The sequence below is a fragment of the Populus euphratica genome, unplaced genomic scaffold (assembly GCF_000495115.2).
Source record: "Populus euphratica unplaced genomic scaffold, PopEup_1.0 scaffold8.1, whole genome shotgun sequence".
Classification (NCBI taxonomy): Eukaryota; Viridiplantae; Streptophyta; class Magnoliopsida; order Malpighiales; family Salicaceae; genus Populus; species Populus euphratica.
In genome coordinates, this window is record NW_011499855.1 from 2,069,590 (window position 1) to 2,095,580 (window position 25,991).

Consider the following 25,991-nt stretch of genomic DNA (forward strand, 5'->3'; position numbering starts at 1 on the left):
TGGAAAAGCAAGAAATAATCTATTGTTTCTCAATCATCCACCGAAGCAGAATTTCATGCCATGACATCTATTACCAAAGAGATTGTTTGGTTACATTGGTTACTTGCTGATATGGGAGTTTCGTTTTCTCATTCTACTCCTATTTATTGTGACAATCAGAGTTCTATTCAGATTGCTCACAACTCGGTTTTTCATGAGCGAACTAAGCACATTGAGATCGATTGTCATCTTACTCGTCATCATCTCAAGCATAGCACCATTGCTTTGCCTTTTGTTCCTTCTTCCTTGCAGATTGCAAATTTCTTCACCAAGGCACATTCCATCTTTCATTTTTGTTTTCTAGTTGGCAAACTCTTGATGCTCGTAGCTGTCGCATCGTGAGTTTGAGGGGAGATGTTAAATAATATTTATGTAGTCTTATTTATTAAGGGTAGAATAGTACTTTCAGTTTAATCTATATATACTTTATTTGTATTTAGGTTAATGTTAAGTATTCATAATATACAGATTATTCAGAATTCTAGTCTCCTTTTTGTGTTTGATCTTAATAATTTTAATATTTTTTACTTCATGATAACCTTGCATTGAGGCCATTGAAACAAATTATCAAGGTCAATCTCAAATAAAATCATTGTGAAGGATCAAGTTGAAAAGGAAAATTTTTTGCGAATGTACAATAAAAGGCTTTTAACTCTTTTAGAATTTTGTTAATAAAATTTTATCTCATCTTATGAAGTTTTGAGAAATCTTAATAGTGACCGCTCACATTCTATTTTTCTATTGTATTATGAGAAAATATAGATTTCTTAGCTAATATAAAACTATTTTTTTATATTCAGTGTTTTTTTAATGGAAAATTGAAAAGGTGTTAATGATGAATATGAACTTTTATTATATATAAAAATACAAGATTACAACTATTTTTTTTAAAAAAAATAATCAAAACTCATCTTAATGGTTTGCTTCCGTGGTAATCTAATTATATAGTATTAGTTTTATTTTATTTAAATTGAGAATTTTCATGAAAAGTTATATTGCTAATTACTTAATAAAAAATATTTATATTAGATTTATAGTAAAAATTAAATTTATTATACTAATTTTTTATTTATATTTTTTACATTGCTAAAAAGTGTTTGTATATAAAAGAAAGAAAATTTGTTTCTCATTTGTTTTTTATTTATTTGAAAAACAATGAAAATAAGAAAAATCGAAGAGAACCTCTCAAATTTATTTTCTAAACTCCTAGAAAATATGAAAAATTAGTTTTTTCCTGAAAAATAGCACTAGGAAATTCTAATTATATTTTTTCTTATTCTAACTTTATTTTTTCAAAAAATTAAAATATTATTTTGTTTCTGAAAAACCCTAAAACTTTAGTATAAATACAATACTGGAATGACCTCGCATAAGTTTTTAACTTGTACGGAATGCTCAATTAGGTCCACAAACAATTTTTTTCCTCAATTTCATATTTTATATCTGAAATCCTCAATTGGATTATTCTATCTAAAATTATCTAGATATTTTAACATAAAAAGACATGTTCTATTAAAAAAAAAAAACCTTTTGCTGCATTAATTTAGCACCTGACACATAGGAAATGTTAAAGTCCTAGTTCAAAATCGGTGTATAGATTAAAAACTCATAAGATTACAAGTTGAGAAACCCATACTTTGGTCAAAGTTATCAAACTCATCCCGATCCATCCAACTTATCTGAGATAATAACATCACACTGAAGTTAAAATTTTAACGAATTTCATCATTTTTCGGCGAGAAAGGGAGCGTCATGTGATACAGGGTAGTGTGCATGCATAAATCATAAGAGACGAGGTAAGAATGACCCTTGTACCTTAATCTCATTGTTCAAGATTAACCCTAACAAGCTTTTACCCTTGAAGGCCTTATAAACCATACCAGGTGATTGATTTAATACACGCATGAATTTTTTGTGCCGAAAAAATGAATGTCACATTTCTCTCAAAGACGTTCATTTTCTGCGTGTTTCCAAATGAATATTTACCACAAGCTTTTCATATTTATATATTTGATGTCATTACAGAATTCAACAATATAACGTTGTGCATCCGATCCTCATCATAACATGCAGAAAAAGAAATGAATAGTACCACTATATATGATAGGAGACACGGGTGATAAGCGTCTGAGAGACTTCGGAGGTGAGGAGGAAACTTAATTTACACACTCACTCAATATTGCCGTGAAGAGAGAAGCTGCAATGGAAATACAAGAACAATATGGTACATATCTTTTGCTAACGCATGTGCATTTAAGATCATGCAGGCGACTGCCAGATTGTCTGCCATTCCGATCAATTCCAGCATCAAGTTTAACTTTGTATGCAGTGCGGCCTTCAAACCTGCTGTTTAAGCAAACCAAATAGTGGTTCAAAAGATCCAGACATCATGCCATTAGTCTCATTGTTCATGGCTACGACCTACATGTAAAATAGTCATGCCGACAACATCCAGTTTGCCTTATAAAAAAACTTGATGAAAGTGCTTGACACGGTGACATCCTAAGATTATTCATTCTCATGCTCACCTGCGTCTGTAGACGTTGATTTTCCTCCCTTAGTGTCTTTTCCTGTTGAGAGAGAAACTTATATTTCAGCAAAATCAACATCTAATTATGGATGGAGAGATTAGCAGTCCACGTGATGTGTGATGGCCTTATACATTCTCACACTAGCTAGCTAACTCGTTTATATTTCTCTCCGTAAAAATGGAATGCGGCACCGAGACGTCCAACTCTAATTCTAACACAGCTATTCATGTTGAATGACACGTGTGCATTACACCCTTGCACAAACAGGCGTACAAAGACATGCTGGAAGAGATACTGTGCAAGCAAGCAGCACATGTTTGTACCAAGACAAAAATGCAGTCAGATAACAGTCCTATGACATTCATATTTACTTCAAATGTATAATTTATTGTTCCATTTCTTCATGATATTAGTTATTAACTGCCCTCGTTCGAGTTTTACTTCTGATTTATCTGATACCCTTCCCGAGGAGAAGGGCGTGAGAAAAGCACAGTAGCTCGACCCAGCCTTTTAAGAGGTGATAATTTAGAGACAACAAAGGCCTAAACAAGATTATCTCACACATAATATTATCCTAGACATTCGTTGGAAGTGAAACAAATGATTGGACGAGATATATAGTTCTCCGATGTCTGTTCAGAAGCATTCCAGGTTTCATTTCTGAGTTCTTTACTGGGTAGCATGCCATCATGCAACATACCGCAAGAGGCAGAGCAAACTTTTTTAGATGACAATTACAGCATATACAAACAAATATTAGATGCAGGCTTGGAACATCATCAATTGATTGAGACATCTGAATGTAACAGCTTCTAAGAGATTTGCAGGAAGTTCCAAGTCGCACCATTCTTGCTAATATATATTTTTTTACAATCCTCATCTTATCATCTATGTGAGTATTTTTGCATGCTAGAGGTCCGCCGGTAGGATGTGAAGGGCAATAGGTTTTCTCGGCTAGCAGCTAGCCTTTTCAAAAGCATTAAAGATCATGCAAGTGTTTTCCCAGTCAAGGTGTTTGGATGAATATAAAACCTGGAAGTTGTATCGAGGATCATCTTTACACCATCCTGTTAAGGCCTAAAGACCTGCTAGAGCAAAATTGAGCATCTGAAGTGCTGAGGTCTGGTTCTCAAAGAAGCATCCATGCATTGGTTGCAAATGAAAACGTAGATTTTAAATGAACGATTGTGAAAGCATGGATGCTGCTAGTGTAGAACTATTAGAATAAAGTCTGCGGCATGTGATGGACAAACCAGAAGTTCCTTTCTACCCGTTCAAGCAGCCAGCTGTATGCAGGTTGACTAGTTGTAATCTAGTGATTACAATCCCGTGTTTTTACAAGCTACGCTGGAAATATTTTTCTAAATCTAGTAAATAATCATCGAAGCTTGATCATATAAAAAGGGTATATGTAGTCTAGGGGAACAATTGGAATAATTTCATAAATTAAAGATCAACTTTTCTTTTTCCTCGAAACTTGAATAGAGTGATGGATGGCAGAATATTGATAGTTGCAAACTAATGTTTGATAATGAAATAAGCTCCATACCTTGTCATGGAGGGCATTAATTGTTTCCAACATCAGTTGCGTCTGAAACAAACACAAATCAAATGAGATCACAAAATGCAGAGTGAAAGTTCAAAAAGCATAGAGCGATGGCAACTTTCTTATGTTCAAACGAATATATGCCACCTAAAGACCTTGAAGGAGAGAACTTCAATGATAACTAAAGGTAGTCATGAAATAGATAAGAGTTGCTCATCAAGGCTAAGCATCTAGTTCTTCCTCTTAAGTCAGCTAATGAGACCACACTAACAAGTTCAGGACTGTCTTGGAATACAGGCTTTTTATTTGTTTCTTTATTTTTCTTTCAGCAAATGGGCATCCTGACTACCCCTCCAGCTAAATGCAAACCAATACAGCCACATGTCCCATGTGAATCTCGGACTGAAGTCCACATGCGTAGCCAAACATGGAACTGTTTGGCATCTAGCAGCATTGAAAACCAACCTCGATTTCGTGTTCTAATACACAAATCACAAGCAAGTACATGACTACCATGGACCTGTGGAGTGTGCCAGTTAGTGGAATTATTGATCATTAGCCAAGAAGGTGCTTAAATGAAGAGACGCAGACATGTTGCTGAGATCTTTTCCAAGTTTACTTGGAGTTAGGTTGTCTATGCATGGAATGCACAGCATAATATCTCCAAAGTGTCAATAAAAGAAGGCACAAAGCATTTTTATATAGATCAACATATTAAACCCTCGGCAAGTTATGTTGGAGGAATGTTTCTTATCTTTTTCTTTTTTTTTTCTTTGGAGAATTATGCTAGAGGGACAATCAAGGTAGCTCAAAACAAGGGTATCTAATTTTCAAGTCTATATCAAGTCTAGATCAAGATATTGATGTGAGACTGTAAACCTAGTAATACCAATAAAGTATTATTATATGGGACGTGCTCCATTTTGTAATGGATGCGATCAAATCATCACACGCAGAGCATGTTAAAAGGAAATGGTGCCACTATTAATGCACTTGGCGGCATCAAATATTTGTCGAGTGGAGCAATTTGGTCCATGATGCACCATATAATGGCTCATCAAATAAAAAAGACAGAGAAACGAATGACCTTTCTAGCTCTCGTACGTCTCAGTGCAGCATCAAGTTGCATCTCCGTTTGTTCTAGGTCGCTTAAGGTCAGCTCCTCGAAGTTTGAATTCCCAACTTGCCTGTGGATACTGTATATATATACGTATCTGAATAGATAGCATGCATTGATATCCATAACATTTAGCATAGGTATACAGGAAGCTATACAAGTTACCTTTGTACTGTCTGCAACAGCTCGGCATACGACTTGATTTTTTTTTCATATTTACCGTGATATAGCTGCAGATGAAATAGGAAATGTGTAAAGTCATACCTAGTTTCGAATTACAAGATAAAAACCAAGCAAATAAGAAAGAATATCATGATACGAAAAGAATGAGCTACGGTGTAATTTTTTTATCAGCTTTTCCATTGTTAAAACATCATTCTCTACATGCATGTTTTAGCCAGACAAAAGTAATTGCTTACCTCTGCATCATTAGCACCATTAGACAATGCAGTTTTCTCTTCGAAATAACTCCTGTGACGTTTCAGGATTTTGGCCAAACTGAGTAGTAGAATTGATGGGATTAGAATGAAAATCCACAAAATACAAAAATAAAGCGCTCACGCAAATCAGCGTTGTTCAACATTGTCTACATCATATGGTAGACAATGAATGCAATCTTCAATAAACATCTTAGAATATATGTCGCACTTTTATAGACACAAGCCCTACATAAACCCTAAAGTCTTTGAACAAAACTACGAGTTATGAGATATGAACTACGTAACATGTGATTCTCCAAAACATCTTGGTTAAGGAGCTACTTAAAAACAGCTATATAAACACCACAAAACACCCGAAAGGGTCTAGGTAACTATTACAGAAAGAACAAGAAATATAGCTGTCTGTCTCAGCAGCCAAAAAAATGTCTTAAAGAAACCACACCATAAAACTTAAATATGCTTTCAAAAAAGCCGCACAAAAAACTAAAGAGACTTCTTCTGTCGGAGTAAGAGCCAACAGACTCACTTACAAACCTCACACAATGTTCATTTCTTAGTGCACAAAAAATACAAAAATAAAATAAAATTGATCATGTGTTAAATAAAAATAACTATATTTGAGCGATACCTAATTTTACACTTGCCTCGACAAAAATAAATATCTATAATTAAAGCAGTGATATTAGATGTTAAATAAGGATGAAAAAAATTCATCACTGCAGATTGAAAGATGTATCGAGATCATAGTTAAAAATTAATACCCAAAAATAATCGTTGTAAAGGGACAAGATTTTACTGACTAATGGAATAAGTTTAAGATTTTATTTTTGGTGGTTCTCACCAAACTGCAAGTTCAAAAAAAGTTTTTGATCAATAAAACAGACTTCTGCGAGGAAAGTACACTTTATGGAGACTCGGGGAACAGTTATTAATTAAACTTGACACTAATGGCTTATCAGAGGCAGCCTGCAATCAAAATGGATACTTATTCACGTTGTTGAGCGGCCGATAATCAATAATGGACAATGCTCCCGCTTAAGTTAAATGAAGAAATCTTTTTAACTTAAAAGAAGTTTAATAATCGAGTTTGCATTCTCAACTTTATAGTGGAGGTCAAAATAATGGTGGAGGGATACTATTCCTCATATTATTAAGAAGTATCGTTTTTTGATTGAGAATAGGCTTCCAATCTTTAATCTTCCATTATCAGAAATGTGACCAAGGTATAATACTCCTTTATTAACACCGGATATCAAGTTTCCACAACTTTGAAAAACCGTTGCTGTTACAAAGTGGGCAATGGAAAAGATTTATGGTTTTGGACAGATCGTTGGCTGAAAAACAGAACCCTAAGACAACAATTTCCTCAACTTTTTAACCACACAGCAATGCCAACAGCAAGGATTGCACATATGGGAGATTTGAATCTATTTTGGAAAAGGCACTTAAGGCATTCAAAGTTGGAACAAGTTAATCATCTTCTTGCACTGTTAGATGGAGTAAAACTAAAGCATCACACAGTCGATTCAAAACGTTGGGAATCTGAAAGAAATGGAGAATACACAATGAAATATTGCAACATCTTCTTTGACAGAATTGAATACCCGGGTATGTCTTCCATCTCATCAAAGATACTATGGAAAGGAAAAGCACCACCGAAGATTGAGATTTTCCTGCGGTTCTTAGTACTTCAAGGGAGAATTTGCACAAGGGAGTTTCTTGCATGTAGACATGTCATCAACTTAGAGCAAGCCATATGTCCCCTTGGTGCCTAATGAAATAGAATATGTTGAACACCTTCTCTTCAATGTTATGACGTTTGCAAACTTTGGAACCGTTTTATGAATTGGTTAGGCTTAGAACAGTGCATGACGAGGACCATAGAAGTAGTCTTGCTAGAAAGGAGTGTAGTGGGGAATTTGGTAGGTTTTTCATGACGAGATACCATATTGGAATATAGTTTTTGAGTTAATTTTTCATCGTCTAACTTTGTGGCTCAAGACTATTAATGGCAACTTCAAGTACACATGAATGGACTTGTTCAGAGGGTCATAAGGTATCCTGAAACGGACTCATAACCAATATCTTCATGTCATATAGATAAAAAAAAAAAAAAATTGACTTCTGAAGTCTGGTTGGTTTTTTTCTTTTCCTTGTTTCTTTTCCCCATTGTACATAACGACCTTTTTTCTTTGTTTTGATAATGCTATCGCCTTAATAGAGCTAGATTTATTTATAAATTCCTTGATTATTATAAAAAAAAAAAGGAATCAAAGATACTTTTTGCAAGGAAATGACACTTTCTAAGATTCAGGAATAATTATTAATTAAACTTATCACTAATGGCATGTTATAGGTAGTATGCAATCAAAGTGGATGCTTATTCTTGATGGTTAGGTTACCTTGTTGAACGACCAATAATCAATGGACAATGCTCCTGTTTAAGTTTAATGAAGAGATCTTTTTAACTTAAAGGAGTTTGATAAGGAAAAGCAAACCTCTTAGAAAAACAGACTTTATTATAGATAATTACGTGGTAGAGAAGCAGACTGAATTATAGATTATTATTTGGTAATAAAGCATGAATTTGGGTTATTGTATGAAAACCTTTATCACCAACAATGATGTCCTTTTTCTTGCTTGTTTTCTTCATTTTTGTTTGCATCAATTGGTATAAGAGCATAACAATTCTTGATGGTTATGTGTTATGTGTTGTTGAATAACCATAACGAGAAGAGGTGATCATAAAAAATAATGTGTTTATATAAAAAAAAATTTGATTCTTTCTTGAAAAAAAGATGTTAAAGAAGTGGTGATAAAAAAATATGTAAAGACAGATTGTAAAATTGACTGGTAAGTTAATAGTGATAAAGTTGCAAAGGTAAATTAAAGAATTATATAGTCAATTAACATAGATGAAGAAGAAAAACAAGAAAGATTATGAAAAGTATACTAATTATAAATCCATGATGAATTTTGAAAACGTATTTTAGAGGTAAGAGAAATCAATTTCTTAATAAGGATGAATATGATGTTAAAACTAGAATTACAATTTTTTTAAATGATCCTAGTTTTTTTTTAATGGATTGAAATCAAACACTAAAATTCAATGAAAAAGAGGTGGATGGTGTAGAAGAAGATGATTTTGATATAAAAACTTGGTATGTGATGACTCTAAGTATACAAAAGATATTCATGCTAACAAGCAAATATTTTAATCTTAATAGGGAAAGAAAGAACAAAACTAGATGTGGTTTTAAATGTGAGTTTTGATAAAGTATATTGTGGAGGATGCACTTCACATATGATTGAGAAGAATTTTAGAATTGATAGGATAAAAGTTAATGTTTTAAACTTCAAATGAAAACTACGAAGCAAATATTCAAAAGTTCTCCTAATAAAGAACCATCACACATCTTATTAGTGATGATATAAAATATACATACGAGATTGTTTGGTTTTTGTGGTATTAGGTCTCCAATTGAGTTAGATTTTAAGAAGGTTGTTACACATACATTGTATTTAACATAGCACTAAAATTCATTTCGTGGTGTCGTTGCTAAGAAGGATGAACATATTAAAAGTCTTACAATATAAAGTTATGATGTTAAAAGTCTTAGAATATAAAAATTAAAATCTTTTGATTGGACCACCATTAGATTGAAGCAAGAGTAATTAAATTCAAGAACAAGTTCTCTCCAACCTGATAAGACTAATGCAAAAGATTTTTTTTCTCGACACATAACCTTATATTAATGGACATAAATTTTGATTTGGTCATTGGATCATATTGAAATTTTGATAGGATATTTTAGAAACCTTATTTTTTATAGGGTTAAAATTTCATAGCCATTCGAGATTGATAAGGCGTAAAAGTTATTTTTCAAGATTTGTCAAATTTATCTAATTGATTTATTTTTTCTATTTAGTTTAAAGCTCTTTTTTATTATTTTTTTCAACTTTGTTTAGGATATTTTTACTTTTATATACACAACCTATAAGAGATTTAATATTGAATTTTGATTAAAGAAAATATTGAGATTGTACAAAAAAACAAATAATCCAAAATCATTTCTTAAAAATTCCAAACATTTGATTTTATGTAATTCCGTAATAGGATCTTCATTCAATGCCCAAGTTTTTTTTAGAAGTGGTTTTGGATAGAATATTTGATAAAATAGTAGTGCTTATCATAAAGTTTTGAAATTGTATCACCTTCTTATCATTGTTTATGATATTGTAATTACATTCTATAATATTTTCATTTATTAACTAAATCTTGTAAAACTTGAGGATTCATCAATATAACCAAAATTTCATTGCTGTCGAGCCACTTATCAAAATCCTTTTTATAATTATACATTTTTTGATGATCTAGAATAGAGATTCAGAGTTCTTGGACAATTTCTTTTGGATAGAACCACTGAGTTGTTGTCATAACATTTTACGATAAATTGTCAAATTGTTCATAACAAATGCAGTAACTTCTGTATAATTGAATTAGCATAACTTTGACATCTTATTTAATTGTAAGAATGCTTGCTAGTATACCATTCAAATGGTTATCTTTCATCTATTTGATTGTCACTATTTGTAACTCCTTCAGGCGGAGAGGTTTACATGTAAGGTGATCAGTATTTGTTCTAATAACGTTACACGTACTAATATTAGGCACTCCCATATCAATTATCTTAATTAAATCTTTCATTTTCCTGTTTTAAAAACAAGTATTTAAAATTAATTTTTTTTATTTTTTTCTATACTTTAAATTAATATTTTTTTAGTGTTTTCAGATCATTGTGATGCATTACTATTAAAAAATAATTTTAAAAAATAAAAAAATATATTATTTTCATGTATTTATAAATAAAAAATATTTTAAAAAATAAATATAAATAGGCTATTAGTCAAGGACAGGTTAGAAAGGCACAAAAGGTTAATCTTTCATTCAATTTTGGTGCAAGATCTGGATTCATAATATTTTTTTCCCCACAAATTACCGAAGGACATTGTCTCTTAATTTAAATGCTAAATGGGTTTATTCCTTACGTCATCATGCGGAATTCAATCCTACACGAAGCTATTACAAAGAAATCTCTCGTATGAATTACCTATATAAGACCTAGCCGAGGAAGAACTTAACTTACCTAGATAAGACCTAAATGAGGAGGAATACCAAGTTAAAAGCATCCTAGACAAGTAGCATACACGTGTAGGTGGTCATTCTGTCATATGAACAATGGTAGAGACATCCACCATCCAATGATGATAATGCTAGTGCAGTATATGTATGGTATTGTAATGGAGTGTATTTTTTAAAAATATTTTTTATTTAAAAAATCAGATTTTTATGTTATTTTTTATATAAATACATCAAAAGTATTGAAAAAACACTAAAATAATATTAAATTATTAACCTTTTTTAAGACACCTTTTTTTAAAAGTCACTCTACCATGATTTCAACACACTTGCAAATATTTACCGATACAAAGGTATTTTCCTCCTGGAAAAATAAAAGATAAAATCACATGCTAGCTATGACAGCATCAGCAACAAGCTGCTTTAAAAAAAAAAAAATGTACAGTGTTTGTTGTTTGTTTTTGTGATGATTTCATGTTTAAAAAGTTATTTTTTTATTTACATTAAGCTTTTATATATTTTTAGATATTTTGATATGCTAATATAAAATATAATTTTTTTTAAATAAAAAAAATATTACTCGAATTTATTTCAAAACAAAAAACTTTTTAAAAGAACAATTAAAACACTAGACTACCGTCCTTGTATAAACGTGTTAATCGTCATGTCAAACTATCGAACATACTCGTACTTATCACAACAACAACACTGAAATCAACAAAAAATAATGATAATGATAATCAGAAACATTAAATTATAAAAAACGTAGATAGAAACAAATCTAAGATTGGAGTACCTATCCCCTACAGAAATGATTATTTTATTAAGGATCGTTCTAGATAGAAGTAATGATAAACACCAAATATCCCCAGAAATAATAACAAAAATAAATAAATTATTTGTGAAAAAACAAAAATAGACCTGATCAAATAGGAAATCAGGAGCATGAAATCCAAGATTCAATGAGTTATCAAACAAACATGAACTATATGAAGAAAACTGTTCGTCATAATATTTTGTGCACAGTGCAGTGTAGCAGCATCAACTCATGTTGAGCGTTCGTTCCGGGTTAAGAGATTGAAGATCAATTTTGAGACAGAAAGCTAGCAGAGAAGTGAAACAAGGCAAGCTATAAGACATAAATAAAAGTAAGTACCTGCCGGCGCTAGAGAATTCATACAGCTTGCCACTACTGGAGAAGACGAGGAGAGCGACTTGGACGTCACAGAGAACAGAGAGGTCGCGTGCTTTCTCGATCAGTCTATTTCGCCTCTTCGAGAAAGTGATTTGACGACAGATCTTCTTTTCGATTCGCTTTAGCTCCACTTTCTTTCTCCCCATTCTCGATCCAGAATTCGACCTCACCTTATTTTTACCCTAATTTAAATTAAATAATGATGAAGGAATGCTACCAAAAATATATATAGAATATTTTATGTGTATATGGAATAAACTTTAATTTGTTTTCTCAAGGTTTTTTTTTTTTTTTTTACAATGTTTTTAGAAAGGTGAAATGTAAGGTCGGAAATTCGAATCATCAGCGTTCTGCCACGTGGATTCCGCCTTCGTCTCTCGATTTTATAACAAATCCTTTGACTTGTACTCAACAAAATATATATTCTCGGAATAAAGTGAAATATATAACAAAAATATACACGATTAAAAAGTACAAATAACAACTAATTAAGAAATGATTTCTCTCTTGTATTTTTTTTATGTTTACAGATGGAGTATTAAGAAAACTAGAGTATTTATTTTATATTTATTCTTTAATTATAAAATAAATATAAGCAATTAATATGGTAATAAAATAGCAATGTTTTATTTGTACGCCCCCTTGAAAAATGGAAGTTGTAATTGCCTTGAGAATATAATTAGATATCTTTTTGATTGATAGTCCAGGATTATTGTTTAAATATTATTACATTTTTTGTGCATGTTTTTTTAAATAAAAAGTATTTTATTTATTGCATAGTATATTTCATCTCTAAATGATAAAATTAAAAATTAATAAAATTTTATTAAAAAATCAAAGAAAAAAACTTAAAATCAAAATAATAGGTATCAAAATAAAGAATTTAATGTTTAGTAAATTATGACTAAAAGTTAAAATTAAAAACAAATAAAACTTCTGAAAAAAAAATAAGACTAAAAATTATAAATCAAATGAATAAGGATTAAAATTGAAATACCAATAGCAAATATTGCCAGGTTGTGATTTTTTAGGAAGGAGAGAGAGAAAAAAAAATGAGGGTGACAGGGGCCACCAACAACAAAATGAATCATCATTGGAAACATGTGTTGTGCCAATGAAAAAAATATATAAGAATGCTTTTAATAATATGATGAAAAGATATTTTTAAACTTTAGATAATAACATCCATTACCTGAAATATATAATCATCTTTCACTTGTCTCTAGTGTTGTATAACTGCACCTATATTTTTTTTATTTTCCAAACATAAATTATCTCTTGGTATCATATATATAAACTTGAAAGGTTTTTTTTTTCCTTTTACATTGTTTTATACAAAACCATTGACTTTAGGTTTTATTTTTTTTATTTTATAGGCATTATGGTTTGTTTTATTGTGTATTCTAATTATTTATTAGTTTTTATATTTGGTTAAATATCAAATTTTCCCTTAATTGATACTATAATAATAGCAAATGATTGTGAAAAATACTAATATGCCCCTTGATGTCAAGTTTAAAATTGTTGTTTCTAATAATATTTTAGTTGTTTTTACTGCACAATAAATATAGAAAAAGATAAATTTGTCTCTGATCAATTTAAAAATAATAAATAATCCATGTAAAAATATTTTAATGCCCCTAAAATTAGTGTCAAGCTCATAGTTTTAAAACCCGATCTGGCAAACCTGAGATAGAACTGTACTGGATTTAAAAAGATAACATAAAAATTTAGTATGATCTTATAGGCTGATCCAGTTACTCGAAAAAATCTTATTGCAACTCATTGGCTTTTATTTTACTAAAACGATATTATTTTGATTTATTTAAAAAATAAAAATTAATTTTTATGATCAAGTGAAGCAGCCAAAATCCAAAACTCTTACACGAGGCAAAACCAAATTTAAAAACTATTGTTAAGCTTTATGAATGGAGGGGAAGACTCGTCCCTATACTATTCCAATAAACAATATTTATAAGTGCTCATCTATAGTGATTTTCTAGGGAGTTTCAGCTTCTTTTAATCTTTATCAAAAATATTTTTAATAGGAAAAGATAATAATGATGGTAAGAGATTGCAAGTTATTGGATTATAATAGCCTGTATGATTTTATAGTAGATTTTTTTTATTTAATGATTTATGCATACTCTTGAAATTTTTTATTGATTTTTTAAAGCACCATCATGTATTTTTTATTCTTTAATTATTGAGAACGGAAGAAACAAAATAAAAATGGAGGAATCAGCGTGAGGAATCAAAATAATGTTTTAATTTCAACACCGTTTCTTTAACAATAACATTGAACATGAATGAAATTTAAAAATTTTATTGTCTTAGTTTTCTTAAAAAAATAAATAATGATTAAAAGATAATTAAATTAATGATGATAATAATAAAAATGATATAAGTAATTTTAGTGATGATTATAACGAAGAAGTAGAAAAGCATTTTGATTGGGCTAACTCATTTTCTTGAAAGAAATTTTGAAAATGATTTTCAAAATACATGGAATAAATATCAGACAAAATGATAAAAATTCTTTCTATGAAAAAATTAAAAATAGTTTTTAAAAAACTTTAAAAAAAACCCTTCAATGATAGAAAACGGGCCCTAAGTTGTAACATTACGAGTGAGGCCCAAAACCATGTTTGGGTTTACGAACTACGAAGTGAAGCATAATTATTTTGTATAAACCTCAGTGAGAAGTCCACTGTGATGCCGGTGCTAAGAAAACTTGTCCAGCATAAGCTCCAAACGGGCTTGGGTTGGCCCGGTGTAAGCCGCAAAGTTGCGGGCCTTTCGTAACTACGTGGCTTCCCTCAACTTCTACTTGGAGAATGAGAATCTATGCAGGAGTTGAGCATTATTTAAAATACTTTGGAAAATAGAAATTTGGGTATTTCTTCGAAATAATTTCGGAAAACCTGAATTACCTGTAATATTTTTTTTTTAATTCACACACACACACACGCATATATAAGTAATTTGTTACTAGATTGGAAAAGAAAGAAAATACAGTGAAATAAAAAGAGATTTCGGATTATCTTGAAAATTCATTTTTTTATATTTTTTAAAATATAATTCGGAGAATCAAAAAGTTAATTCGGGATGGAGAATTTGAAAAAAAAAGCATTCAGAAAAAAAATTGAATTGACAAATCTTTACCCCAGTGCTCACCTCCAAGTAATCCATGTGAGGCTAGAATTTTCCCCCCTTTTTTTTGGATTCACTGTACATTGCTTTACAGCTTGAGTGGCCGGATCTTGAAGAAACATGCGATTTAAGATTTTGGAGGATAATTGTAGTTATATTTTAAAATATTTTTTGTGATAAAATGGATTAAAATATTTTTTTTATTTTTTAAAATTATTTTTAAAATCAGTATTAAAATGATTTAAAATATACAAAAAAAATTATTTTTTTTAAATTAATTTTTAAGATTGCAATTAAGATTGTTGTCCATGTTGAATATTCATTAGTTATCATGGAGATCATCAATCAATTTCATGAAATAATAATAATAAAAACAATAATTTGAGCTGATGTAATTTCAATCAAAACTGCAAGGCAATCTTAGCCAAGAAAATCTAGGTGGTTTGATTGGTTGTGATTGTCTGTCAATCGGTCACCCTCAACAATGACCGACAACGAATGACATGGCTTGCACGGCGGAGATAAAGGCTGGCATTGCGGTTATATTGGATTTTGAATTTTTTTAGTTTTGAATTATTATTTTTTATATTTTTATATCATTTTAATATATTAATATAAAAAATAAATATTTTAAAAAATAATACCTCAAAACATTTGTAAATAAAAATCACTTTTCACAGTACAAAGAAAACCCCAAAGTTGCACCAGCTAGCTTCTCTCCATGAATCCCCCTGTAAACAACCCTGTAGAACCCATAGTTATAATTAATACGATCCAGGCTCAGACAAGTTTTCTCGCCATGAAGATATGCTAACGATATTCTCCTCCACAAGCTCGCTTTCAAAAATGATCGGACTCTTTCAAAGTCAATATACACCCACAATTAACGACTACGTGTCAGGAATCTTTATCTAACTAGCGTCCTTCTTCTTTGTTAATTCCAAAGGCCTATTCTGTGTTATTTTGAATCCTTAAACATGACGAGTCGCGAAAGGATAGATAGAAACACCTTAAATTTCATGGTCTTGCATACAAAGGATAATTATTCTTCATAAAAATAATTAAAAAAGAAGAAGAGAGAGAGCCTGCAACTGCTGAAAGCAGCAGCACAGTGCTTGCACACGCACACACAAAGCATTACTTGCACTGGTCCTAGGTGCAGTAGAATTATGATAAATGATTGATCCACCTCATTATAAAGACTGTTTCATCAGTAACATACAAGACGCGCGGGTTTTCTGAACAATGGTAATCAACCTTGCTGCTGAGGAAATGCATTCCATGACTGAGAACCGCGCGCGGTGGTCCTCCTATCATGGCAACCAATCTGGCATGTAAGCAGTCATACTTGGGCCAGAAGTGACCACTGTTATAGCACTGTCAGGCTGATACCTGCAATTCAAAATTAAATCGTAGTAAGCCAAATCCTCCTCGTCCCTTTTGTTCTAGCACTGCAAACTGATTCTACAACATTGAAACGATGGCTTCCAGTGATATAACTTGTATAAAATAAGCACATTCAATGTTTTTTCCAATGACCATCATGATATTGTATCCCGCTGATAGGTTGTAAAACAGAAAGGATCAGACTAAGAGACCAGACATACCCAATTTGTAACGTAGGTTCGCACTCCAAAGGATGAAAGAATCCATAACCTTGGGGTTGAGCTTGTTGTCGAGAAAAACCCACATCTTCTGCACTTAGATTCAACTGGAGTGAATTTACTTCGTAGCCTTCCATCAACTGCAAAATTAAACATATATACCAACCCTCATGTCATCATCATATTCATTCTATTATTGACAGGGGAGATCAAATAAATTGGACTAATTTATGTTCAATCTATGAAAGTAACTTAATGCTTAGCAGTACTTTCCATTTTTATTTAACACAAATCTCTGACTTAAATTAAATCCAGGGTTTCTTGTTTCTAAATTAACTTCCTTCCACCTAATTTGGAAATGTAACATACCCTTTCTTTCAGAGACTTATTAGCTGCAGTCAACATGTGTTCCTGCATGTAATGCTGGGGTTGAGTGGAAAGAGCCAGAGAAGAAAATCAATAGACAACAAGTTTCAGAAGTTTCCGTACCTTATGCTGTAGATCATTGAGCTGATCCAGCATGTACTGGGTCTGTAGAACGGTAAGAGAAATTATAAAGTTGAGATATATATGCTAATTAGTGTCAAGTGCTATATTACATATAAAAATTACATGTTTGTGAGCAGCCAGGTCAAATTTAGCATTCAGGCACTTTTAACTGTAATTGTCTATGTGTTCTATTCTCATAATTTCACTTGTTAATCAGAACGCTAACTACTGAGTTTTATAACACACACACACAAACTCAGTAGTTAGATGTATGCAGGTATCCTTCTATCTTCAAACTATACTCAGATTAAATACCCTTGTTGATCTTATCTGCTTCAATGACATATCAAGCTGTCTTTCAAGTGATTCAAGTTCTTTGCTGCTCAGAGGACCAAGGTCTTCTCCCAAAAGATTCCTGTGGTGTGACGCCAATGACATATTTAGTGTGTTAGAACTAAATATCAAAATCAGATTTCAGTATTACGTGGGCATAGATAAGGTCACATTCCAATCAGCATCACCCTTCTAAGAGTACATTAATTTTAAACACTGTTGCTTCAGGCACTCTCACCTCTGGGTTCTTTGCAGAGCTTCGTAGCGTGCTTTAAGCTTCAGATATTCTTGCTGGCTACTCAGTTCCTGCAACCACAGCAAGAAAACCCATTTGAGCATGAATGATTCAAAATACCTGCAGATTATGGTAATAAAATTTGCATTACATAGTTTGCACTGAACTATCAGTACTTCTTGACGAGGCAGTTGCCAAAATATGTCAACATACTATTGATAATGTTGAGAGTATTATCCATGCCATGCTCCAAATTAATATAACACATTAAATTACTAGCGTCCTGAACACACACACACACACACACACACACACACACACACACACACACACACACACACACGGAGCTTCTCTATTCACTTCTAAAGTAAAAGGTGTTACATTTTTGTTTAAAAAAACATAGTGAATGGGTACATTTTATGACAAATTATAAGCGAGGTTTAATGGTAAATTTAAATATAATATTGTTAAATATTTACATTTAAATAAAATTATTTGTGTTAATTATATAAAATCAAAAGAAAATCTAGCGAATCTGCTAATTATAGGTTTATTGAAAGAGCGTATAATTAATTAAGCAAAATAAGCTTAAAACTTTTAAATATAAAAAATTATAATGATGGTAACTTGATTTAGTTGACTAAAAATCTTAACATCTAGGTTTAAAGAAAAAAATAAATCACATAATATTTCTAGTATCACTAAAAAAATCATTATTTTTCCAACCTATTCCTATGAAAAATACATAAGTGGCAACATGATAAAGGACAAGTTGTGCTTTTAATGATTTTCATATCTTAGTATATCAAATATAGTATATAAAATAATTTTAATAAAAAATCAATTATATAAGTGATAAATATGATTGTTTCTTTTAGAATTAAAATTTTTTTTATCTAAAGTACTCATGAAATCATGAGTTGTTCATGGACAAAATGAATACAACTGTAAGAACAAAAAAAAATCTCTAAGAAGATAATTGTATATGTATTATTATCTTGGTTTATATAAAAGGTTGATTGATTCGTTCATCAAATACCATGTGTTCTAGACTTTTTATTTTATGGTATCTTCTAGAATCACATGCACTTAAGTGAAATGCTGATGACTCTTCTATTAAAAACCTTGTCTTAATGGTATTAGTAGGGTTCTTCATGATCATAATGGTCTTGTGATATGTTTTTTCTCTTCTCTTGTGGGAATTAAAGATTCAAACAAGGATAAATTGCTTACTATAATTAAAACTTTTGAATTACCTTCTACACAAGATGATTTTTTTTTAGAGATTTCATGAACCTTTTATTCTAGCATCTAGTTTCTCTTAACAATTGAGCTTTTTATTTTTTTGTTATATTTTATGTGAGGCTAATCATATATAGCTGATAATTTTACAAAACAAGGTGTGAGAAGAATATGTCACTTCATGGCTTGGATTTGAAGGAACTAAATTTTGAATATTGTTAAAGGCTTATTTTAAACAACAACGGTGTTTTGGGTATCGAGTATCTTTATATTTTACATATTTTTTTGTATTCATCTTATTAAGGCATTGTTATGCTTATGCTTATTAAGAAAGAAAACATGAAAGATTGAATAATTCAAGAAATAAAATTATTATTTAGCTGAGTGAATCCGATATTATTTTTCTGAGGGATGTTAGAAACTGAAAGCCATCCATCTTAATGTAATGATCTACTAAATTATTATATCTCTACAAATCTTTGAGTTTTTATTATTGGTTAGTAAGTTTTTATTTTTATGAGAGATAGCTTTTTTTTTAAAAAAATATGGTTAGTAGTCATATTTGAGGTCAAATTAAAGTGTGGTCCACTTACTTTTGGAGTTAAAATTTTATTAGAAATTATTCTTCAATAAAAGTTCTTTAATATGAAATACTAATATGATTAAAATAAATTATGGATGAATAATAAATAGATTTAGAAAAACTCTTGATTGATATATTTTTATGAAACCTAAAACTTTTTATCTCAAGTTGAAAAAAAACTACAATATTTGTAATTCATATAGTGAGAAGTTGAAGAGTTACAAAAAGATTTATGTAAAGTAAGCTTAAGGCTTAAATCATAAGCGCATGAGACCTTAGCTTCTAATACTAGGTCTAGGTTTGTGTTTATTATCAAATAATTTTTTAAACTAAAAGGAATTATTTTTTATTTTTTATTTGTTTATTATGGACTTAGGTATGAGTTTGCTATAAAATAATTATTTTGTCCATAAAAAATAATTTTTCACCAAGTCTATGAATAAACAATTTGAACAATAACCTTTCACCTCTTAAACAATTTCATTTTTTAAGTAAAAAGTAAAAACAACTTATTTTTAAAGCAAAAATTATGGATTGTTTACTTGTTTATGGCAAGTAATAATAAAAATATGGCAAAAACTAATTATGATAACTATCATAACTATGTATTGTTTAGATTTCAAAAATTACTATAAATTAATAAAGGTTGAATGAGAGATGTTTGCATATATTTCAACAACTTATTTGTCTTATTCTCTTATGTATTCGAGTTTCTTTTGCCTTAGTTTTTGTTCCATTTTACTCTATCCTATAGCTTAAATTCCTGACATTCATTGAGAATTTTGAGTTTTATTTTCTTGAGTTCGTGTACTTTGTTTGGATACTCAATTAAATAAAATGATATTGAAATCTTAGCTACTATAATTATTGATATGATCATATTTGCTCTAAAAGTAATAATAAAATCTTAATAATAAATGATTAATCAATAACAACAACATATTTTTATCTTAATCAAATTTTAGGATTTTTAATAAGCAAATAGCTTACGTCTATGCTTTCTTTATATAGTTTAAGTATAATAATTGTTTTGATACATGTTAATAAGTATGCTAAGATTTTTATTGATTCAAGTGCTACCTTATATATTTATGCTTAACATAAGATTTTATTTTTAAACTCTATTACAAGTTCATGTTTTTTTTCCTTGTTGCATTCAATCGAAACAAAATAATTATAACCTCTAAATCTTCGGATAATAAAGGAATCATGATAAAGTGATTCGAACCCTTATCCACATTAGCATTATAAAATATAAATTAAAAATTAATCAAATCAAATAAAAAGACCAAATCCTAAAAATTAATGAATCATTTAAGCGTGCAAATTCATTTTCCATCTTTATCATCCTTTGCCTCTTCCATAGAAATAAATAATGACATAACTATATATATATATGATAATAATGTTTTATTTGTTAAGATCCAGCCTTCAATATGTATCCAAAAAATAGAACTACAATATACATAATGATAATACTTGCTTATCTACGAAAAAAATAGAATTAAACTATTCATGTTAGCGGGTCATGAGTTTGGGTAAAAAATCTGCACTCTACACATTTTATTAAGTATAAAAAATAATCATGGCTTGAGAATGGTTTAAAAATAAAAAAATTAATAAGCATAGTTTTTACTAATAGATTTGAAGCCAAAAATACCTTTCCTTGAAATCATTTTCTCAAAATTATCTAAAGATAAAGGACATCCTGCAGCTGCCAAAAAGCGGTTTGCATTCCCTCAATTATAAAAATGGCATTAATCATGAGTACCATGAGAATGTGTTCTAAGGACATGGTGTTAAGTAGGTTTTAAAGACCACTGCTAACTGTATCACTTGGCAAAATCTTCACCAACCAATTACTGTGTTGGTTACAGTTTGCTATACACTTGCTTCTTGTCACTTCACAGGATTTCACTTCAAGCTCGGGTTGTTTATTAAAAAGTATTTTTTTAAAGTAAATTATAAAAAAATAAATTATTTTTAATATTTCATAGAATAATAAAAAATAAATTAAAAAATACATTTCAATATTTGGTTATGTTATGAAAAATAAAATAAAAAATTAATTATTAATATTTTATTTTTTTAAGTTTATTAAAATAATAAAGAATAAATTTTATAAATTAAAAACTTGAATAAGAATAAAATTAAAAATATATATAATTTTCTTCATAATTACCGAAAAGTGATTTTAGTCAAAAATAAAAGGAAAATAATTTTTTAGAAACCAAATCAAATTTTTTTAATTAGAAAATGTTTTTTATTGAACAAAAAATATTTTTCATTTACTAAAAAATATTTTCTATTCATTAATTTTTCTAATAACAAACAAATTTAAAAAATTAAAAATTAATTTATCAAAAAATATTTTTCAAGAAACAGTCTTTAGGCACTCGCGTCGTTCTTTATTGTTGATGTTTTTATGAGCCAGGAGCCCAGGATGCGTTTTTCCTATATATTATTAAAGAGCACCATCAAGTCCACTTTGCTTGGAGAAGAACACAAGAAAAGAAAAACTGCAGCAACAGATTGCAACAGCTAAAACACAATGCTGTTATGTGTCACGAAAGATTTTATTAACTTAGTTAATTCAACATTGTAAGAGAACAAACACAGTTCAACAGAATGCGCAACTGGCTGAAATAAATATGATTGCTGCATAAATAGTGGTCATAATCAGCACAAAATAAACAATTTTTCCCCTCAAACATTTTAGTTCTGAAACATATCTCAAGGGCATCATATATCCATACTCTGTGATAATTTTAGGATTTTTTTCTTCATTGCAGTGCTAACTGTCATACAAACCTGATTGTTTTTATAAAATCACTGAAGTTCAAATTTTGAAGGATTATATTAAAGACCGGCAGAGAGAGAAATGCAAAGAATATTAAAGGAGAAGCTAAATTTAAATACCAAGGCCTCCCTTGCTGATACATTTGGCTCTGGTGCTCCGTAGTTGCACTTCTGGTACCTCTCAAGAGTTTTGAGCATGCTGAACCAACAATAGTATCAATCAGTAATTTTTAAATCTTGAAATCTAACCATCGAGATTGAAAATTGTAACAACATATAGTGAGAGGTATGGGCACAATATATGTAGGAAGGGTTTTCATTTCAGCACAATCCTTTTCCGATAATGTGAAATCTTCATAAATTAATACCAAAACTCATTTACAATTCATGTTGTTATTAACTCAAGAAATTAACTTCTTTCGACAATGGATACTAACAACAAACGATTCACAACGAGAGAGAGATCCTGTAGTGTAGTTACGACATGGTAATTGACATAAAGGTGGCCAAATATTTTTCTAATGGATTATTTTTTTTCCAGTTTAACTTCATAATACATGTATGTGAAAAAGTTTGAAACGATCTGAATTGATCATTAAATTTAAAATTTAACAAATTGATTGTGTTTCTCTTATTACGGAGCTTTCTTTTCCTAATATTGTTACTAAACTAGATCTATTTGAGTCCTTAAATGTAAAACAATATTTTTTTCCTGGCTAGTAAGGTCACCCGAAAGGATACGAAGAGCACACCCTCTTCCTTATTAAGAAACTCTTTATTGGAAAAAAAAAAACCCAAAATTTTGATGTTTCTAGATGAAATTTGAAAAATAAATTGGGTTGCGTATAGGTATGGTCATGTTATTGATGACAGCCGAAATGGAAGCCAATATTCAAGCAATTAAGCGGCTAACACAGTATACTGGGAGACAAATGATGATGATTTTAAGCAATGAAGTTTAAAAAGAACAATGACTGAGCACGGCTTGATGAAGGATGGTTAAATTGACAATAGAATTACCCCAGCCCAGATAAAACACTTTTCTTTTCATAATTTATTTTCCACGAAAGTGTGGTTGCTATTGCAGTTCTGCAATTTTCTTCTATCACGAAAGAAAATAAAGACTTCAAATTTAAGCTGAAATTAAAGCTTGATTAAGGCACAGGAGATGGAAACGAAAGTTTCTATCATAACACACACTATAAATTAATTAAGAGATTTTATTTCATCTATTTTTTTGTAATTTTTCTAAAAACAATCAAGCAATAATCCCAGAAAAAAATCTCCTAATTGGTCCAATAATTCAATAGAAGAAAAGTGATTAGCCCTATCTTAAAAGCTTAATTAATTAAAATTGTTTGGACATAAACAGTCACATCGTACAAAGTACACACAAAACCCTAGCGTAATCAAGAACATGAAATATAACATTGGACTAGAATTAAGGGTACTGTTAATTGTACAAGAACAAAAAAGGAACTACCTATCAAGAGGAATTAGAACATCCATGGACATTAGATTGATCACCCCTAGGACCCTAAAACTCACTTACGGACTTCGAAAACTCAACATTACTGATATAACTTCTGATCTGAATGGAAGAGGACAATTCAGAGAGGACTGATCTGTAGATATAAAAAAACCCTAAGATCCTAGCAGCTTTGGAAAGATCAAAACCCTAGATGTCTCGATTAGAATTCATATGATTGGAAAGCTTCTCTGTCCACAGGAACAGAAAGGCGAGAGTTGAAGATCTAATGGAAAGAATGGATGCTCCTATGTGAAAGGACTAGTCTGAAGAAAAGAGAGGAGGCAAAATGTCTCATTCATCTTGATTCATAAAAAAAAGGAGAAAAATCTGCTGGAAAAAGTATGGGGGTAGAGAGCATGAACTATTGAGAACCTGTCTTTTCCATCATGTAATTAATCTTAATCATAACAAAAAAAATATATATATTCAAATTAACATGTGAAGACTTTGTGAGGTAGTTGGTAAAACATCTAAAAATTAAAAATTCATCAGACAGAAAATCAATTAAGACATGGAATGAAAAAATAAAGGTAAATTGAAGAAAAACCCTAAGCTTCATAGATTGCAAGTGAGAGAGAGAGCAGGATCAGCTGACTTGCCAACTTTCTTCAATCAAAACTCAAGAAAATTGTACTTGCTCAGCGAAAACCATGTTAATTTGGATTTAAAATGAACAATTGAAGGCCAAATTAACCTCGAAATGGTTAAATGAAAAGGGCCAACTCTCTCAAAGATTATTAACAAAGAAAATGAAAGAAGAAAGAAGAGAAGATTATCTCTGAAATCGTGTAATAACGGTGCTATGTTGGATCCTGAAGAGAAAATGAAAGGAGAAGAGTGATAAAAAAGAAAAAAGATGCATTAAAACTCTTAGCTTGTTAAATTAAGAAGAAAACTCAAAGTTGCATAGCTTGGTGGGCTTTGAACAGTTTGAAAAGCAATGGATCATCCAAATTTCACTTTCCCAGAAGAAAAATGAACATACAAATGGAAAATTCAGATAGCAAGCCAAGAGGGAAAAGAGAAGGGGAAAGGGCAAAAGACTCCGGAAAAAAAAAAAAGAGAGAGAGTGATAGAGTTGAGTCAATATAACAGTTGAAGAGATACTTATCTTTCTTTTTTATTGTTTTCCAGTTGCAGATCTAACATCAACAACACCACAAACACACTCTACCTGCTATAAACGCCGAGACATTCACAGAAACGGAAACAAAAAGAAACCAACTTTTGTTTCCATCTCTCTCTTTTCAATTCTCAAAACAAAAGCTTAAAAAACCCAACTCTGGAAACAGAAAAAATCAACTTCCAAAGCCCTGAAAATCTAAAGAAGGTTTCAAAACAAGAAACAAAAAAGGGGTCAAAGAAAAACTGATTAAATCTAGCTAGCGAAGAGAGTGAAGGAAGCTGAGAGAGGTAAAAGAGAGAAGCTTTTCTCTTTTCTTGTGTGTGTCGACGTGTACAAAAATTGGTTTGTTTTGGTGATACCTTGAACTACTGCAAAACTCGTACAGCTTTCCTCTATTGGAGAAGATGATGAGAGCAACCTCTGCATCACAAAGAACGGAAAGCTCATAGGCTTTCTTCAAAAGTCCATTCCTTCTCTTTGCAAATGTTACTTGCCTGTTGATCTTGTTCTCAATTCTCTTCAACTCAACCCTACCTCTCCCCATAGTTTCTCCTTTCTTTCTTTCCTTCAAAAAAATCTTTCTTTTATTTTAGCACTCAAGTCAACAAATCCCAACAATTCTCCACACACAGAAGGCTTCTCTTCTCCTCTCTCTCTCTCTCTCTCTCTCTCTCTCTCTCTCTCTCCAATCACCAACACTTTTATTAGTATCACTTAATCTATGTTCACCTTTGTTAGAAATCTCACTAAAACAATTAATCAACAAAAGAAAGAGTAATCCATCCCTCGAAATATTTAAGAACTACTCTACAATTATTGAGAAATTAACACTAGCTAGTAAGAATAATATATAGCAGTAGAAAAGGGATTTCCAGTAAGTAAGAATGA

General features: G+C 30.6%; 2 protein-coding genes and 1 long non-coding RNA gene across 6 annotated transcripts in view; 1 reads left to right on the forward strand and 2 right to left on the reverse strand.

The window, feature by feature from the left end:
• LOC105123028 (uncharacterized) overlaps positions 1 to 3,305 on the forward strand; it is a 12,283-nt gene extending 8,978 nt beyond the window's left edge. Inside the window, exon 2 of the long non-coding RNA XR_841792.1 lies at positions 2,712 to 3,305. This is a non-coding gene — a long non-coding RNA (uncharacterized LOC105123028). The remainder of the gene's footprint in view (positions 1 to 2,711) is intronic.
• LOC105123027 (MADS-box transcription factor 14-like) lies at positions 2,007 to 12,225 on the reverse strand. Of its 4 annotated transcripts, none has more exons than XM_011022470.1 (7): positions 11,970 to 12,225; positions 5,653 to 5,731; positions 5,399 to 5,463; positions 5,204 to 5,312; positions 4,120 to 4,161; positions 2,568 to 2,609; positions 2,007 to 2,236 (listed from the first exon to the last, which is right to left on the reverse strand). In XM_011022470.1, exons 1-7 carry the CDS (start codon positions 12,152 to 12,154, stop codon positions 2,213 to 2,215), a joined length of 546 nt encoding a protein of 181 aa, XP_011020772.1. In that variant the 5' UTR covers positions 12,155 to 12,225; the 3' UTR covers positions 2,007 to 2,212. The 4 variants fall into 4 exon arrangements, with proteins under 4 accessions (XP_011020772.1, XP_011020774.1, XP_011020773.1 ...); XM_011022472.1 differs by having other exon boundaries at positions 2,007 to 2,382; positions 11,970 to 12,224; XM_011022471.1 differs by having other exon boundaries at positions 2,007 to 2,385; positions 11,970 to 12,224.
• A 3,927-nt stretch (positions 12,226 to 16,152) lies between these two features.
• LOC105123030 (agamous-like MADS-box protein AGL9 homolog) lies at positions 16,153 to 25,922 on the reverse strand. The gene is made up of 8 exons (XM_011022480.1): positions 25,463 to 25,922; positions 22,567 to 22,645; positions 17,826 to 17,893; positions 17,570 to 17,669; positions 17,255 to 17,296; positions 17,135 to 17,176; positions 16,769 to 16,905; positions 16,153 to 16,553 (listed from the first exon to the last, which is right to left on the reverse strand). Exons 1-8 carry the CDS (start codon positions 25,645 to 25,647, stop codon positions 16,475 to 16,477), a joined length of 732 nt encoding a protein of 243 aa, XP_011020782.1. The 5' UTR covers positions 25,648 to 25,922; the 3' UTR covers positions 16,153 to 16,474.
• Positions 25,923 to 25,991: the final 69 nt, after the last annotated feature.

What these genes read in the sequence shown, in the direction of transcription:
- LOC105123027 (XM_011022469.1), bottom strand. Translation starts at nt 12,154, where the DNA reads ATGGGGAGAAAGAAAGTGGAGCTAAAGCGAATCGAAAAGAAGATCTGT. An exon ending in GAATTCTCTAGCGCCGGCAG is followed by an intron (nt 5,732 to 11,969) that starts GTACTTACTTTT and finishes TCTACTACTCAG; the next exon opens with TTTGGCCAAAATCCTGAAAC. An exon ending in GACGTACGAGAGCTAGAAAG is followed by an intron (nt 4,162 to 5,203) that starts GTCATTCGTTTC and finishes TGTTTGTTTCAG; the next exon opens with ACGCAACTGATGTTGGAAAC.
- LOC105123030 (XM_011022480.1), bottom strand. Translation starts at nt 25,647, where the DNA reads ATGGGGAGAGGTAGGGTTGAGTTGAAGAGAATTGAGAACAAGATCAAC. An exon ending in ATAAGTCTCTGAAAGAAAGG is followed by an intron (nt 16,906 to 17,134) that starts GTATGTTACATT and finishes TTAATTTTGCAG; the next exon opens with TTGATGGAAGGCTACGAAGT. An exon ending in GAACCTACGTTACAAATTGG is followed by an intron (nt 16,554 to 16,768) that starts GTATGTCTGGTC and finishes TTTGAATTGCAG; the next exon opens with GTATCAGCCTGACAGTGCTA.